The sequence below is a fragment of the Durio zibethinus genome, chromosome 12, assembly GCF_047325235.1.
Source record: "Durio zibethinus cultivar Kanyao isolate XHJ-2024 chromosome 12, ASM4732523v1, whole genome shotgun sequence".
NCBI classification, from domain to species: domain Eukaryota; kingdom Viridiplantae; phylum Streptophyta; class Magnoliopsida; order Malvales; family Malvaceae; genus Durio; species Durio zibethinus.
Genome location: NC_143173.1, coordinates 17,745,868 through 17,764,094, shown reverse-complemented (window position 1 = coordinate 17,764,094; position 18,227 = coordinate 17,745,868). Strand labels below are relative to the sequence as shown.

Below are 18,227 nucleotides of genomic sequence, written 5' to 3'. Positions count from 1 at the left end.
GCTAAATGTGAAAAATATATAGTTTTTTCTTATAATTTTATGAATTGTTTGAAGGGTAAAATGAAAATGCGAAAGAATTTTATTAAATATTTATAAACCCACCTTGAATTAAATTAAAAATCCTTTTGACTTTTTTGATTGATATTTATGCCAACGGTTCTCTTGGTGGACAATATGCAAATCTAATATAAATCTTCCTTGAGGCCTGTAGTTTGTTATAATCTTGAAATAAGAAAGCTTTCTTTCACCTTAAGCTTTTAAATAAAAACATAAATATCTTTACTTATATATTTTATTATTATTTCATTTTGATTTTTAAGTAATTTTACTAATTAAACTGAAATTACTTTGATTTCTGACAATAACTAACTTAGAAGTTTTAAGAATATTATAAATTCCTTTTTTCTTTTTTTACAAAAAAAGATAGAGCCATGACTATTTTGCAAATCTCTCGTGTAAAACGTGGAGTCATGGGGCCTCAAAAAGTGTACAAGACAAAAAATTAAAAGTAAAGAGAGAGGGAGAAAAAAAAAAGAATGCAAAAAGATAAATTAGTTTCACCGATGCTTGTAGAAGGAGGTCAAAAGAAAATTAGAGGGCCCAAAATCAAAAGCTTGAATCATTTATTAATTGTGAAGACCAAGACCATCCCAGGACTGTCCTCATGAAGTCTAACTCATATTGGCGAGTTGATTCCTATTTAAGAATTGCTTTGATCAGAGTTCCGTAACTATCCTGCAATCTCATCGATTTGCTTTCCCTCCACAGCCATGAACATGAGAATATTCCGTTTTCTTTCGCTAGCTTTAATGTTCATTCATTGTTTCATGGTTAGCTACGCCATGATTGTGAGGAACCTCACTACAGACCAACATGCTCTTTTCGAATTTCAGCACCGAATCATTGATCCTCACAACATCTTAGCCAATAATTGGACCACCACTACCTCTGTTTGCAATTGGGTTGGTGTCTCTTGCGCTTCTAAGCATAGGAGAGTCAGCGCTTTGAATCTTCCCAACATGGATCTTGCAGGAAGTGTCCCTCCACAATTGGGAAATCTCTCATTCTTGGTATCTCTTGATTTGAGTCACAACAATTTCCATGGCCACTTACCGAGGGAGTTGGAGCAATTGAGTCGTCTGAAACTGATCAAATTAAGCTTCAACTTTCTTAGTGGAGAAATCCCCTCATGGTTTGGGAAATTAAAAAAAGTTTTATACTTGAGTCTCCTGAACAACAATTTGACAGGTACAATCCCTCAATCACTAGCTAAAATGTCCAACTTGGAAATCTTGGACTTGAGGTACAATCTTGTTCAAGGGCACATTTCACCCGAGATAAGTGATCTTAGGAATCTAAGGATACTTCGTCTGGCAGCTAATCAACTTTCTGGCTCCATACCTTCGGTCATTTATAACATGTCCTCCCTAAATATGATTTCTCTTGCATCCAACAATCTATCTGGTAGTTTACCTGAAGATATATGTCGTCATCTTCCCAATCTTGAGGTACTTTACGTGGCCTCAAATGAGTTTTTTGGTCAAATTCCATCAAGCATAGATGAATGCAGGAGTCTTCAAAATTTATCATTAAGCTTCAATAGATTCAGTGGCAGCATTCCAGGGAGTATTGGAAATTTAACAAGGCTCAAAATGCTATACTTGAGTCGAAATAATTTGGAAGGTAACACCTTTTTATTTTTTCGTTTGATAATTTTCTTTTATCAAAATAGTTCGTTCTTAAATTGTAATGCAAAATATTTAAATTGTCTCTAATTTTGTTGAACTAATTATATAGTGAAATATCGTTCAAACTAAAACTCCCTAAGTTATGCTACTGAATATAGCTTGACTTTGACCAAGACTCTTAACAATGCACACAAAAGAAAATAGTAAAAACTAAAACATATCTATCTGTTTATATTTAATATTGGTTATTTTTACCAAAACTTGACCATCCCAGAGGTTCGGGTGGTACTCCTTTTTTTTTAAAAATACTTAATAATTATTTTTTAAAGATTTAAATTTCTCCTTTTTTTTTACATTTTTGTTTTTCCTTTTTTTTATTTTTTTAATATTTAATAACTATTTTTAAAAGATTTAAATTTTTTAAAGGTGACACCCACTTTATACCAAGATTTTTTTTCCTCTTTGGCATTTTTTACCATTTTATTTTTTCAAAAAATTTTAATTAATATTTTTTATGTGGGAACCACCTGATATCGGGAGTACACCACATGTTTGTTTTTTTTCCTTTTTTTCTTTAATTGATAAGAAATGCAAAATAATCAATCTCTATTTTTTTTTTTATCCATCTCGATTCAATATGTGCATTTTTATAAAAAAATCAATATTAAATAAATTTGAATCAAATTTTTTTATAAAAATAGGAAACAGGTCAAAATTGAATTTAAGATATTTTACCCCAAGTCATCCTATAATATTTATAAAATTATATTTTATTATCTATTTAATTATATATATATATATGTATTCACTAGTTTTTTATTGAAAGCTTGATATTAAGTGAGTTTTGCACTAAAAAAATAAAAATTTATTTTTTATAAAATATATTTTATGAGAATAAGAGATTAATTTATATATATATATATATATATATATATTACTCTCATTTGGATTTTTTTACCTTTTATCATTTTTTGTTTTGTTTAAAATTAGGTAACATTTTTTAAAAAAATTTGGTCAATAGAAATGATAAAACAAAAAATGTTAACTCGAGAGAAAGCGAGGGCATCCACCTAATTTAATTAAAAAATGAGAAATAAATAAAATAAGCATTCAAAATGTAATTTATTATTATTCTATATAAAAGTAGAATCATATATTAAACTATTAACATAAATTAAAATATCTTTTAATTAATTATTACTTTTGTACTGAACTAAACTTTTTGCATTAATGACCAAGATCAGGCTTGATTGTCTAGTTGCGGTGGGATTTTCTAGTGATAGTTGTAGGAACTTGGGTTCCAATTTGATTCAACGGAAATAATCCAAATGGTATAAGTAATTTTATAAACCAAAAGGTATCTCTTGGACATTTTATTATTTAGGCTCTGTTTGATCATAATATATTTTTTTTATTCCTATTTGTTTTTGTTTTTGCGAAAAGTAATAGAAAAAAGTAAAAAAAAAAAACTAAAATAGAGTAAATTACATCATATATTCATGATTTTTGTATATATAATATTTCATTTTCATTAAAACTCAAATTTTGAATCTACAATCTCTTAAAATTGTTTTAAATAGGACGAAATTTACCATCATGGTGCCACAAGATATCCATTTGAATGTTCGCATGGCAAAAAGGGTAAACCTATCTGATTTTTGGGTTGAATTTGAAATACTTTTGTGAGGTTATGGATCTAAAAAGGACGTTTTAAAATTATAAAGGAAATGAAATATTGCACAAAAATTATACATGATTGGTATATTTTACCCAAAAAATAATAGAAACTAAAAGTCCAATAATATTAAAAATATCAAGCAAATGAACTTTGATTTCTTTTCTGTTTTCCGGTTTTATTTCTCAAAATTTTGGTATTTAACTTCTTTTGAAATAATGTTTAGAATGAGAATTTAATTAATTAATTTAATCAATAATATCATAAAATTTGGAGGAAATGGTTTCATTATGAATCGTAATGCCAAGAAAAAATAATTTCTGCCGCTTGATCGAGCTCTTGCAAATTGTTTTTTATTTATGTTCACTGGTGAAATCCCTTGGGAAGTTGGAAATCTTCTAAGCTTGGAGATATTTTATGTCGGAAATATGAGGCTAGTTGGTCCAATACCAGCTTCCATCTTTAACCTTACTTCTTTCAAAGCAATTTATCTCAATAGCAATAATCTCTCAGGCAGTATTCCTGATAATATGTGTTACTCTCTTTTCAAACTTGCTTCATATATCCTACAATGAATTTTCTGATTGTATTTCATCAAATATTGGTGACTGTAGCAATTTTTGAAATTTATCAGTGTCTTTTAATCGATTCAATAGATTCATTCCAAGAAGTATAGGAAATTTAACCAAACTTGAGGAGATATATCTAAGTTATAATGATATAGAAGGTAAGCTTTTACATTTGATTATTTAGATTTCAATTAATTGATATTTTTTACTATTCATATTAAAAAAAAAGAATAAAAAGAAATAACTAAAAAATAAAAATTAATAGAATGGCCAACACAAAAATAGTCACATTTTGATTTTCTTTTTTGCTTTTCTCATTTTGATTAAAACTTTTGGTATTGAAAAAAATTAATTATTCCTTCATATTTTAAACATCAAAGAAATTAAGAATTTATTGTGTAATTGACCTTTATTGCATTTTAAATAACCTCAATATTATTGGAATGTTTAGAAAGTGGATAGTTTTATAATACTAAGTTGTTGTTCCTTTGTAGGTGAAATTCCATGGGAGATTGGGAATCTTATTTCATTGGAGAAATTAGGTGCATCATTTATGCGGTTAAGTGGGTTGATTCCACATTCCATCTTCAACATTTCTTCTTTGAAAGCAATTAGTCTCGAAAACAATAGTCTATCAGGTAATTTCATCATAAACATTTCATTACTTTTATATTTAAAATTATTTACTTTAGTTTCAAAAAAAGTTTAGTTTAGGATTATAAAACAAATAATCATTAAATTATGAAAACTGTTAAAAAAATGAAGTGTCATTGAAAGGCTTGAGAATGGTTTTTTCAAACTTTTTTTTATCTTATTAAAATCAAATACTGTTTCCAATTAAATTGGGGAAGAGCAAAACAAAGACTCAAAAGAATTTGAAAACCAAACCTAAAAATGGAAATTTCCATCTTTTGGAAAATATTTTTAATTTTTTTAAAAAAATTTTATGATGGAATCATGCCCCTAACTAGGATGCGCACCACTAGCTAAGTCTACAAAGTTGGCCAATGTGGAAAAGGATAGGTACCCAAAATTTGTGATGTAATATGGCTATTATTTATTATCCCATTGCAATTATATATGATAAAATTATTTGATTTGTTTTATAATGTAATAAAAAGTAATATTAACGTACTTTGTTACTCCCATATTAATTTAATACCGACTTAATTTATTGTTACATCCAACTTAAAGTAGTATTATTACATTTTATATTTTTATATTTATTTATCTGAAAATATTTAAAATTTATATTTTGTGCAATAAAAAATTTAACAATGTATTTTATTACTTTTATATTTATTAATAGTGTGCATCCGCATGGGGTAGTTTTATTCGCTATATGTGAAATTTTTTATAAAAATTAAATCATATAGATATCATTAAATTGATTAAAACTGTTAAGTGTATATAAAAAGGATTGTGAAATTCAAATTTTCATTATAAGGGATAACTAAATAAGATTCAAATGAATATATTTGATTTTCATCGTAACAAAGTTATAAAAAACATTAATATTCAGATTCTATAGGTATATACTGTAATCATACAAGATTCATATGAATATATTTGATTAGCTCTTAATAAGTTGTTAAAATAATGAAATATGCTAGTCACGTACAATAAAATTTAATGGGAGCAAAGAATTTATCAATGGAGCTATTTGTTAATTATCCATTTTTTTCCCACTGCATGGAATTAAAATAATGTTGTATTTTAATATTTTGTAAATTGAAAACAGTAAAAGATGATGTAGTATTTGTATATTTGTTTAATTTTATATATAGATGACAAAAAGTAAGCTAAAAAATTTGAAACTTGAAAAACTAAAAACATAAAAAACCTGAATAACAAGAAGAAAAAAAATGAAATAAAGAAAAATAAGAAGTAGAAAGAGATAGAGATTCTAGAAATGAAAATATGATATAATAAAGTACACGTAAAAACGTGTATTCTAAAATAGAAACTTGCATAAAAAATTATAATTAAAACCTATATTGTAATGATTATTTAATTTGAAGTAGGAAAGAAAGAGTCTTTCCATGTCAATAAAACCAAATTAAAAACCTTTTAGCGTTTATTCCCTCAAATATTTTTCTTTTAACACCGATTTAAAGTTTCACTAAATTGTAACTATCCATTTTGTAATTTCTATTATTACCTAAAGACATTAGGTCAATTCATTTTATAGTTTTTCTAAATTTATTATTTATTAACAACATGTAATATTGTATTAAAATTAATATAATTTTATTATTTATTAACAAGATGTGATATTATAATAAAATATTAAATTTAAATCTTCTAAAATATAAAATTTTTATTGAATGGATAAGGTAATTTTAATTTGAGCATTATTATATTACATATAAATAATAAATTTAAATATGGAAATTAAAATTAGATTAAAATTATTGTAACATTATATATTAAGTCCACTCTTTTAATACAAAAATTAAGGCTCATACGTTTACTTAGCCTATATTATTTTTTACTCAACCCATTCTCTTAAGACAAATGAGTAAAGTTTATATGATAATTGTGGACCAAACTTATGATTAATTATATTTAACAAAAACCAATTTAAAAAAAAAAACAAAAACCATTGTTTTAAAATATAGTATTAATGATTTTCTTAGTTGTACTCTGTTCTTAAAAAAGATCAACATTCAAAATTAAAAGATAACCATTCTTCCCTTATCCAACCACGTGTCAATTTTCAATTCGTCCCCAACTATCTTGCTTTTATCACAGGATTGTTCTAATATAATGTATAGATTGTCGAAAGTTATCTAACTTTTTATTTGGAGCATTTCAGTTATAATTTTTTTACTATAATATTATAATTATTTGCTAATCATAATAAAATATTATATAGGGATCATCATTTATAAATATGGGTTACATATAAAATTTTGATAAATCTCACACAATTTTAAATTATAATTAATTAATTATACTATAATAATTATAAATTATATGCTTTTTTTTTTATTATATGCAATAAAAATAAGTGCTACTTTTACCCTTTTTTGTTGTCAAATTAGAGAATTTAACTGTTCTTTTGCGAAATAAAAAGCAATAGTTATGTAATTGTTTTTGCTAAGCCGTATTTTTATTAGAGATCAAAAGACCATCATAAGTGAAATACAAGAATCTTACCAAGAAACATAGTTAAAGCCATACCAGAAACAACAAAAAAACCATCTAGCACAATTCTAATGAAAGACTTCCATCTAAAATGAAGATATCATCACATCATCCAAATCTTCCCAGCCTCTTCTAGAAAAGCTCTATTTGCAAAACCAATATCTTCATCCGAAAGTGGTCTTGAACAATGGAAACTAGAGGTGTCTTTATCTGGCGAGACTTGCTTTTGGATCTTTCCAATATTTTGCCTTACTTTTTTTCCTTCTTTTACCTGCTTGAATAGTCTTTTTTTCCTTCTTTTACCTGCTTGAATAGTAACAAGGTGAAATTTATCTTCAACGTCGAAAAGTTTCTCAGCGTCTATATTACTCTTGGTCATAAGCTTAATAGAAACTGGATTTGACTGAAGATCAGTTAAGATACTTCCACCAATTGAATCCCTAAGCGCATCTGATGGGCCATTTGATATCCCAAGAGATGTAGAAGTATTAATATCTTGATCCTCTAGATTCAACCACATGATTCAATTTAGACTTTCATTGTTCTGTTTTATCGGGATTCAAAAGAGGTTCTAAAGAAGAATTAATTGCAACACCTGTATTTAACTCCGCATGCTCCATAATTAATCTGTTTTCAAGAACAAATATTGGATATATGTTCAGAAACAACATTTAACTCCTCTTGTTCCAAGTTTATCTCATTTCCAAGATCGGCATCATGTGCTTCTTTAGAATCTCTAGGTGTATTAACAGTTGCAATAACAGTGTTATCTTCATCCAAAGCCACAAAATCAGCATCATTTTCAAATTTTGAGTTACTCAGGGAGTCCTTGCCGTGAGGAGAGAAAACATCTTCACCGCCATCTATGAACACTGAGTTGTCCTGGTCTGATCTGTGAGGACTAGTCGAACTGTGAAGAGAGTGTCCATGTTCAACAACTTTAATGGAGTAAGCATTATCACCCACAGTGACCTTAATCTCATCATGAATGGCTCTATAATCATTTGTTAAAATCAGGACTCTATCTACATCTAAACATTTTTTTCATTTGTGTAAAATCATCCAGCTTAATAAGCTCACCCCATAAACTTCCAATGGAAGAGAAACACTTGGAATTCTAAGCGTGAAGTGGAATACCTGACAATCTCAACCAAATAAGGTCTGAATGGCATATGTAGCTAGGCTTCCATGGAGTAATAGACGTGAACCAATTTTGAGACCACTCCTGACCAAGTTCCAGAGATAATAACATACTTTCTCTGCTTTCAAAAGTCAAAAGATTCATATTCTCAACCATGATAGTGACAGAACAATCATCAAAGTCCTCCGACAAGATTTGGTTAGTGGCTTTTATAGTATCAGGATATCTAACCATCCCAACAGCATTCCGTTGTAATCTCTCCAAATCTAAATTTTCAGGAACGTAATTAAGTATGTCAAGCGATTTTAAAACCTCTTCTTGTTGACCATCTGATACAATGTTATCCTTTAACTGAGTGGATTTGACAGAACTAGAATTAACTTGAGACCTTTGATCATACCTTACCGTTTGAAAATGTAGAGTGGAATACCTCAGGTGCAAACCAGTTAGAAATTTGATAGCCCTCGATGCATCCCGTAGATCAAGATAATGGACAAAACCAACTAAGACGTTCTTGGCTCTCTTTTGATTTTTGGGGACGTAAAAATCAATCACCCTCCCACATCTGACAAAACGGTGCTTGACATTAAAGAGACTACAATCTGGAAAAATTCCATCAACAAACAGTGTAACAAAATTTTTTCTCCCAAGGTAATGTTCTTGTGTGGCCTTCATCGCATCCAAGTAGAGCTTTTTGAGTTAACTTTACTTACCCTCTAAATAGCTTTTCACCCTCTAATAATTGTGTAATAAAAAACATCATTTTAAAATCTTTTTCATTAGTTTCACATTTTGTCATCATATTACTAAATTTTTATTATAGTAGTAAAATGTATACAGTATTACTCCAACAAACCTCAAATGAACCTCCTCTGGTAGAGCACTCGTAAGGTTCTATCAAACCTTAGGGAAGTAAGAAAGTGATTTTCAAACTAAACAGAGTACATGTACTTTTAACAATCTTTTCACAGAATCTTTGTATTTTTCTCTTATATTATGCATATAGTCTAAAATGAAAGAAATTTTATCATTTCTCTTGAGCTTTTTTCCTAAAATGGCATAGATAAAAATTCTAATTTATTTCCAAATATTTACACTTTCAGATTTTTCTTTTCTCAAACAAATTAATGTAAATATACTTTTATTTTTTTTATTTTCTTCATTTTTATCTTATTTCTTTTTCTTTCATGAAAAATTTCATCATCCAAATTTTCTTTAATCTTTTTTATCATTAAAGCAATTGAGATAAGTTAAAGAAAATAAAATTCTCACATAAATGGAAAACATTTTAAGCATATACTAGAAACCTTATAATAATTTCTTTTCTCCCTTCCTTTCTTCTATCTTCTTTTTTTCTTTTACGTTTCTTTTTCATCTTCTATACTTTATTATACATAAGTATGGAGCCCTTTAATCATTATAAATAAGAAAAAATTTTACAAATTATATATATGTATATATATGTGTATATATATATATATTCCAGATCATCAAACAAGAAAAACTTGAAGTTGTTTCATTTTTATAATTGTTTCATGTTTCTCCTCACATTCGCAGATGTAAGCATTGCATTCACTTCAGATTGCATCATAGATTCATGAAAAACACAACAAAGCAAAAGAACTAATTTATTTCTTGTATGGAAAGATGCAAACTTTTTTTTTTTTGTCCTTTTAGGTAAATTACCATACATGAGCTCTGCTTCAAATCTTGAGGAGCTTTACTTATGGGACAATAATCTCAGTGGAAATATTCCTGGCTCTATCTCCAATGTTTCTAAGCTCAGAATCCTAGAATTACAAAATAACTCTTTCTTTGGCCTTATTCCAGAGACACTTGGCAATTTGAGGTTCCTTGAGAACTTGCAACTTTGGTCGAATCATTTGACCACCAAAACTTCAACTCATGAGTGGAGCTTTCTCAATTCCTTGGCAAATTGCAAGTATCTAAGAATGTTAGACCTATCATTCAACCCATTGAATGGCATCCTTCCAGCTTCTATCTCAAATCTTTCCACATCACTTCAACAATTTAGTGTCATTGATTGCAAAATTAGAGGCAGCATTCCCATGGAAATTGGTAGCTTAAGCAACGCTATATTGTTAGATCTCTCCTCTAATAAATTGAGTGGACCTATTCCAACAACAATAGGAAGGCTAAAAAATCTCCAACTTTTGAACCTTTATGGAAATAAGTTACAAGGCTCTGTCCCACATGATCTTTGTGGTTTGAAGGGATTGTTCCAATTATCATTGGGTGCTAATGAGCTTGATGGACCTTTACCAACATGTTTATGTGATTTGACTTCTCTGAGATATCTATACTTGTTCTCCAACAAATTGCATTCGCAAATACCTTTAACTTTTTGGAGCCTTAAAGATATCTTAGAAGTAGACTTGTCATCAAACAATCTTAGCGGTTCTCTTCCACTTGACATTGGAAATTTGAAGGTACTAATCTCCTTGAATTTGTCAAGGAATTTGTTATCAAGTGATATTCCGTCCACAATTGGAAGTCTCCATGATCTACAAGTTTTGAATCTTTCTAGAAATAGATTACAAGGCCCTATTCCAAAATCCTTGGGTGACTTGATGAGTTTGAAAAGCTTGGATTTATCTAACAACAATCTCTCTGGAGTTATTCCCAAGTCTTTGGAAAAACTTTATGATCTCAATTATTTTAATGTGTCTTTCAATAGATTGGAAGGAGAAATACCAAGTGGAGGGCCCTTTTTGAACTTCACAGCCAAATCATTTATGAAAAATTATGCACTATGTGGTTCATCTAGACTACAAGTCTCACCTTGCGAAAAAAAAGTCCATCGAAAATTCAAGAAGACCACTCTACATGCTTTGAGGTATGTTTTACCAACATTTGCTTCAATAATAATAGTTGTAGCCGCCATAATTGTCTACAGAAAATGGCAGAGGGGGAATATGAATTTGGCAATGGTTAAAGATTTAATTCCTCTCAAAAAATGGAGAAGAATTTCGTATAATCAATTATTGCAAGTGACTGGTGGATTTAGTGGGAATAACTTACTTGGTTCAGGAAGTTTTGGCTCTGTATACAAAGGAATACTTTCAGATGGAACGGAAGTCGCAATAAAAGTTTTCAATTTGCAAATAGATGGAGCATTTAAGAGTTTTGACGTTGAATGTGAAGTGATGAGCAGTATCCTTCATCGCAATCTTGTCAAGGTCATTACTTGCTGTTCAACTATTGATTTCAAAGCCTTGGTGCTTGAGTTCATGCCTAATGGGAGCCTTGAGAAATGGTTATATTCTTACAATTATGTATTGGATATCCTACAAAGAATCAACATAATGATAGATGTTGCATCGGCATTAGAATACCTCCATTTGGGACATCCGATTCCTATAATCCATTGTGACCTAAAACCAAGTAATGTCTTATTGGATGAGGACATGGTTGCACACGTGGGAGATTTTGGAATTGCCAAGCTATTGGAAGGAGATTCCATCAAACAAACAATGACACTAGCTACTGTTGGCTATATGGCACCAGGTGATTTTTTCATTTTTTTTATTTTTTCTCTATTCCAAGACGAGTAGATATTAGTACTTTATCATTTTATTGATGATTAATGATGCCTGAATGGCATGAGATCATTTTAATAATTCAATTATATTTAAAATACAGAATATGGATCGGTGGGAATTGTTTCGACAAAAAGTGATGTCTATAGTTATGGTATTCTATTAATAGAGACTTTCACAAGAAAGAAGCCCACATATGAAATTTTTGTTGGAGAAATGAGTATAAAGCATTGGGTGAAAAGGTCATTATCTAATGAAATAATTGGTGTAATAGATTCTAGTTTAGTGCAAGAAATGGATGAATATTTTGTTATTAAGGCAAATTGTATATCATCTATTATGAGAATAGCTTTGGATTGTTCAGCTGAATTACCTGAAGATAGATTAGATATGAAGAATGTTGTCTCCATGCTGAAGAATATCAAAGGAGAATATCTAAACAACATTACGCAGGATTAATAAATATGGTAAGAAATGCAATTATATATAGTTTAAGCTTATATAAAAGTACATAGACTATATTTATCTAATTTTTTTTTAAGAAGGTATTCCATTAAGCTTTATATTTTTTTGCAGGTTAAGGGTACTACTACCATAATATGTATTTTGGTTCAATAATCAAGGTACTTTCATCACTTTTGAATTTTTATCTGTATATTTATTTATTAACTTTGAACTCTTTATTAAAGTAATTTTTTCTTAATAACATTTTAAATTTTACAGTAAAAACTAGAGTTTTAATTGCATTAAATCATTAAAGAGTTTAAATAATTATGAGATTTGCATAGTCGATGAATTTCAATAACTTCTATATCTAAGTAAGGAGGCATGGTAGTTGTAAACATATAAAAAGGATTTTCTTGATTAATAAATAAACTTTTCACCTGGATGGGTGGTTACATATATAGGAAGTTAGGCTCATTTTGTATATTTGTGTTTTCTTTTATGTTGTTTTTATTAAATTCATATTATTTTTATTAAATTCATATTATTTCTCAATACATATAATTAATTATACATGTTATGTATGATTAGAAGTAACATATATATAGATTATAATTTCTATATAATTAACCATAACATAAATTGTCATGAAGAGAGCCAACAAGTTAAATTAATTTTTATTTTCTTACGGTATTTATTAATATAATCATTGATTAAGAATACCTTTTCATTACAACTCTTTTTTATTTCAATGATAATTATAACAACAAGTATATAATTTTACATAATAATAAATTTGTACTAATGGATTTTCTTGTATGAAAATTATGACTCATATAATTGCATTTTTAAGTAATTAGGATTAGATGAAAATATTGGCTCGTATCTTTATACATATATTTAGTTTAGGTGATTTATGATTATGGAATTATATGTCTTTTATAATTAATTAATTTTTGCCATATTATTTTTATAATTAATTATTTTTAATTGGTATTTGGGTAATAACTTATTAATGAATTTTAACTCAAATAAAAATTATTAGAATTATTATATAATTAGAATGTAACATTTCATTGTTTTTTATTTTTCTAAAATATAATATTGTTATATATGATATTAGTTAATACACATCATTTTTCTATCAAGAATATCTTTAGTTAAGAAGGTGATAATAAAAATGTATTATGGAATTTAGAAGAATAAAGAAATTTGAAAAGTTAATAAAATAAATTACTCTAGAAGAAATCAATTTCATCAATCCATCCCTCCTAACAAAGTTACTTTCTTAAGAGACTCTGAAAATATATTATTTATCATTCAATTACTTAAATTATTTGTGTTTGTTAAATAAAATAGTTGTATTATTTTAATGTTCACAACAAATTTTTTATTAATTTAATTAGCTAGTAAATTATAATAAATTTCATTAATAGAGAAATATCATAATGTTTGTAAAATAACAAGTAGAAAAATATAGATGAATATATCAATAATTAAGCATATTGTTATAAATGCAAAGTTTTAGAAATTTCTAAACAATAAAGTTTTAAATAATTATTATAAATCAAAACAAAGATATACGTAAATATGTATCTACTCACACATACATTATAACAAATATAGACGTTAATTTTTTATATAAATGATTATTTATTAAAAACTCTACAAAAAATGTATAAAATAATATTTCTATCATTTAATATTAATTAATAAATACGTTTTCCTTACTAATAAACATTTTAATTAGGAAGCAAGCACACCAATGTACTTTCAATTGTAATGAAACTCAAAAGCACATAAAAATAAATTAGAAATCAATTTTCGTTAATCAATAATCATTACTAGCTAGTATCTTTTCTTTTTCTAATCTAGTAACAATAATGTTATTGTTTAAACTCTTAGTTACTTTTGTTTGTTGAACACTGAAATAGCTATTTTATTTTGTTTGTTACACTAAAATATATAGCTTTTTTTTTTTTTGCTTAATATGCAAAACATGTTTTATTTATTTTAATAAATTAACTATATTAATTGCTATTTAACATAGATGTTGATTACAATATTGTTAATATTGAACATATATTTACATAATTAAAATAATATTCATATACGAATTTACCATATAACATATATATTTATTGAAATTAAACAATTTTAAAGATAAAAGCATGAAGTGACTTTACCTAAAAGTGAATATTAATTTATTAATTATTTACTTTGATAAAATAGATGTTATTAATCACATAAGCCATTATTGAATTTCTATTGATTTGGTTTCCTAACGATTTATAATTTTAGGTTTTTTAAATGTTTAGAGTTAGTCAATATCATTTATACGCACTCATCTAAGTTTATAAATTATTGTCTCTTATTTTATATGGTATGATGTTATTAATTTATCAATTATCAGTATAGGCATTTTTTTCTCTTATTCACAAACCAATTTAATAAGTATGATGAAAAAGAATAATAATAGAGGTAGGTGCAAGCTTCTTGAAGTTCATCTTTTTTTCTTTCACTTGATTATTGTTAGAAATTGATTTTCAAAATATGAACGCAAGCTTCTTGTTCAAAAAAAAAGAAAAAGAAAAAAAGGGAACTGATGAAAGTTTTGTAACTTTATTGCAGTATGTAACTTATGAATTCAGCGTGGAATAGATTGTGCTGTTTCTTCTCTTATTGTGATTGCATAAAGCTTGAGTAAGAGATTTATGGTGTGTTTGTGCATTGGAAGTTCACCTTCCAATGACGTGGAATGTCTAAGAAAGTTCATGAAATCATGGCCAAAAGTGGTGTGCTGTTTCTTCTTGAGAAATGCGATCATCTTTGTTGCAATGATTTTTTTTTTTTTTTTCTATTGGAGGAACATTAGAGTGATATGTTTTATTTGGAATCTATAGTTTTATTGAATCATATTTTGAAAATAAACTATGCAAAGTTTATGTAACTTCATGCCAATGGTTTTCCTGTTACTTTATTCTATGAAGGTGTCAATATTTTTTATTCAATAAATGGTGAGTAGCTAAAATATAAGTAACTCAAGTGAGAACATATGATATAATTGTTTATATTTTTGTATTCAGAAAGTCGTCATTTTTTTCTCATTTTAGAGGAATTAGTTTCTTTTGCTAAAATGTTTTGGTGCACAACAATTGCTAATCATTTTTCTATAAATTTCCTCATGTTTTCATTTGTCAATTATTAATTTTCTATAGAATTATTTAATAAATTGAAAACAAACCTTTGAAAGGAAAAATGTCAATGTCGTCATTTGGTTTAAAATAAAAATTGTTCATGAAAATATCACTATTTTTTTTTTTTGTTTTCATAAATGGTAGGGAGAGGAAAAGGCATAAAATTAATGATTTGAAAATACTGTAAATTTTTTGTACTTTTTAATTAATGATTTGAAAAAAACGTTTTAAAAAATAGAAATAAATTTTATTCAAAAAGACTTTTGATATCCTATTAACTATTGACTTTGATTAAAAATAGGTAGGAAAAGAAAAGTTATACGAATTATATATATTAATTCCAATTTTTTTCATATTTTATTTAGTTAATTATTTGAAAATAAACTTTTGAAATAAAATTATATTTTATTAACTAATGCCTTGGAAATAAAATTTTGAAAGAAAAAAAAAAACAAATCAATTTTATTTAGAAAACTTTTCATATTTCACTAATCATTAAATCGAACTAAAATGATGGGGAAATATTCCATAAAATCTAAAGTATATTTAAAGATCTTTTCAGTTTGAATAAAGTTTGTATCATCCAATATTTTGGACTTTATTGTCTAAAACGGGCTCAATTAGGATTGCTTGGCTTAAGGCTCATTCTCTTAAAGAAGAAACTATTTGGTAGGTGTTTGAAACTCAAAATTGTAGTTAGAAGTTGGAAAAAACTAGCATGGCTACGCTCAGTTTACAAGCCTAAATCCTAAATCAAAAATATCAAATGCATAACTAATCCAAACCTTTGAAAATCAATATTTCTTTAAATCTAATATCAAATCCAAAAATTTTGATAAAAGAAATATCAAACTTAGAACAACTTTACCAATATTCAAAGCTTTTGTTTGTGGTTTTGCATTTTGAAAATTTACATTTTGAAGATTTTATTTTTGTTCTTTTTTCACTGTAAATATATCAACAATTTCACACAAATCAAAATCTAAAAATCAACCCAAAATAAGGTAATATAAAAACCTCATAATTAGCATTACCTTTCTTTTGGATGAGAATTTTGGTTGCTACAATGGTAGTCTCAAAGGAGGGTGGAGATTTTGGTCACTACAATGGTAGCCTCAAAGGAGGACAGCGATGGCTGACTTCTTGCACTCATCGACCAAGCCATTTTGTTGGTGGTGGTGGTGGTGAAATATACTTATTGCCAACAAAGAAAAGAAAAAAAGGAAAAAAAAAAAAGAAAAATGAAGTAGGAAAAGAATAGAAAAGAAGGGCAAACGAGGAGAAATTGAACCATCTACAATTGATTTGAGGCCAACCATATAGGAAGACAATGTGAGAGAGACTGAGATTTTCAGACAATGTGAGAGACAAAAGTTGGTTGACTTGAGAAGATTTGAATATTTCTCTTATAAAGCTTGGGTTTGTATTTTATTACGAGCAATTTTCCTTGAGATAAATATTTTATTTCGCCCGAGACCCAAATCAGTTGGACTTCAACTAATTTGGAATCCAATTATTGAATTTTAAATTTTAGATTTTTATTTTATTTTTTTGTATTCTTTTTATCCTTATTTATTTTATCCTTATTATTATAGTATTTTATCTTGATTTTATCCTTAATTATCTGATCATCTTTTAAAAAATTGATAATTTGGAAGTTTAAAATAATGTTATCTCGGTGAAGGTGCTAGCTTCATTAGAAGCAGTTTGAGATTAGAATTACTTTGGGTTAATCTTTAATTTTAAAGAAATCTAATCCTCAGTGAGTTGAAACTCTCATGATCTTACCTTAAAAAAAAAAAAATTTCACAGAGAAAGAAATCAGCAGAGAAAATCAGAGGGAAACACAAGGGAAATCAGAAACAAATCCCCATTTTGTTCGGCCTAGCTCCCAATTGCCAGTCACCACCATCGGTCATCCACTGCCTAAACCAAACACCGAAGCCTACCACTACTTTTCCTCACCCAAATAGTAACCATTAATCCAAATCCAACAAATAATCAAAACACAAAATCCAACAAATAATCAAAACACAATAACTAGAGTCAAGCATAAAAAATAGCCACAGAGATAGATCAACAATCGAAAGACGAAAATGAAAGATTTTCTTCTAGCAGTGGGTTTTTGGTTTGGGATTCACTTTTATTTAGGCACCTTTTGGAATTCTTTTAAACGGTAAAAGAAAGGGGAAGGATTTGGAGGAGTTTTTCAACGATCCAAGTAGTTGGGATTAGGAATTCCAAGAAGTGGTAGAATGGTCTTTGTGTTTGCATAGTGCTAGTGAGATTTCGAAAATAAAAAGGAAGCGAAGCGATGACTTATCGAGAAAAAGAAAGATACAACAGCAAAAATTGAAAGCTGTGTTGCTGAAATGAGAAGTTGGGCTTTATTCTTTTGCAATAAAGAATAAAGAAAGGGGAAGGATCTTGTAAAAATGGTCTAGAACTTGAAGATCTAGTCCAAGTCCAAAAAGTTTAAATTTTGAGTGTAACTTGAGGAGGATTAAGTAGACCTAAAAATTTTAGATAGGATATAATATAAAAATGATATAAAAAATCATATATTTATTTTTTTAAAAATGTTTCATGTTTATTTATGTCGACTTGAATTTCAATATGATACAATTCATGTCGTTTGTGTTAACTTGTTTAAATATATGACACGACACAAATAATATGTTTAATTTAATTTTGTTGCAAAAGTATAAATTTAAGATGTTTAACACATTTTTTATATTTATTTTAATTTAATATAAACACATAAAAATTAATTTAATTTTAATCTTTTAATTATGATCTTAAT

General features: G+C 27.4%; 1 protein-coding gene across 1 annotated transcript; it reads left to right on the top strand.

Moving 5' to 3' along the window:
- The first annotated feature begins 330 nt into the window (after window positions 1-330).
- On the top strand, window positions 331-15,091 carry LOC111297696 (uncharacterized). The gene is made up of 7 exons (XM_089740933.1): window positions 331-1,680; window positions 3,730-3,876; window positions 4,427-4,570; window positions 9,901-11,751; window positions 11,887-12,250; window positions 12,360-12,406; window positions 14,859-15,091. Exons 1-5 carry the CDS (start codon window positions 771-773, stop codon window positions 12,240-12,242), a joined length of 3,408 nt encoding a protein of 1,135 aa, XP_089597059.1. The 5' UTR covers window positions 331-770; the 3' UTR covers window positions 12,243-12,250; window positions 12,360-12,406; window positions 14,859-15,091.
- Window positions 15,092-18,227: the final 3,136 nt, after the last annotated feature.

Coding starts and splice junctions, on each gene's coding strand:
- LOC111297696 (XM_089740933.1), top strand. CDS start 771: ATGAACATGAGAATATTCCGTTTTCTTTCGCTAGCTTTAATGTTCATT. Junction 4,571..9,900: donor CGAAAACAATAGTCTATCAG/GTAATTTCATCA, acceptor TTGTCCTTTTAG/GTAAATTACCATACATGAGC. Junction 11,752..11,886: donor TGTTGGCTATATGGCACCAG/GTGATTTTTTCA, acceptor TTTAAAATACAG/AATATGGATCGGTGGGAATT.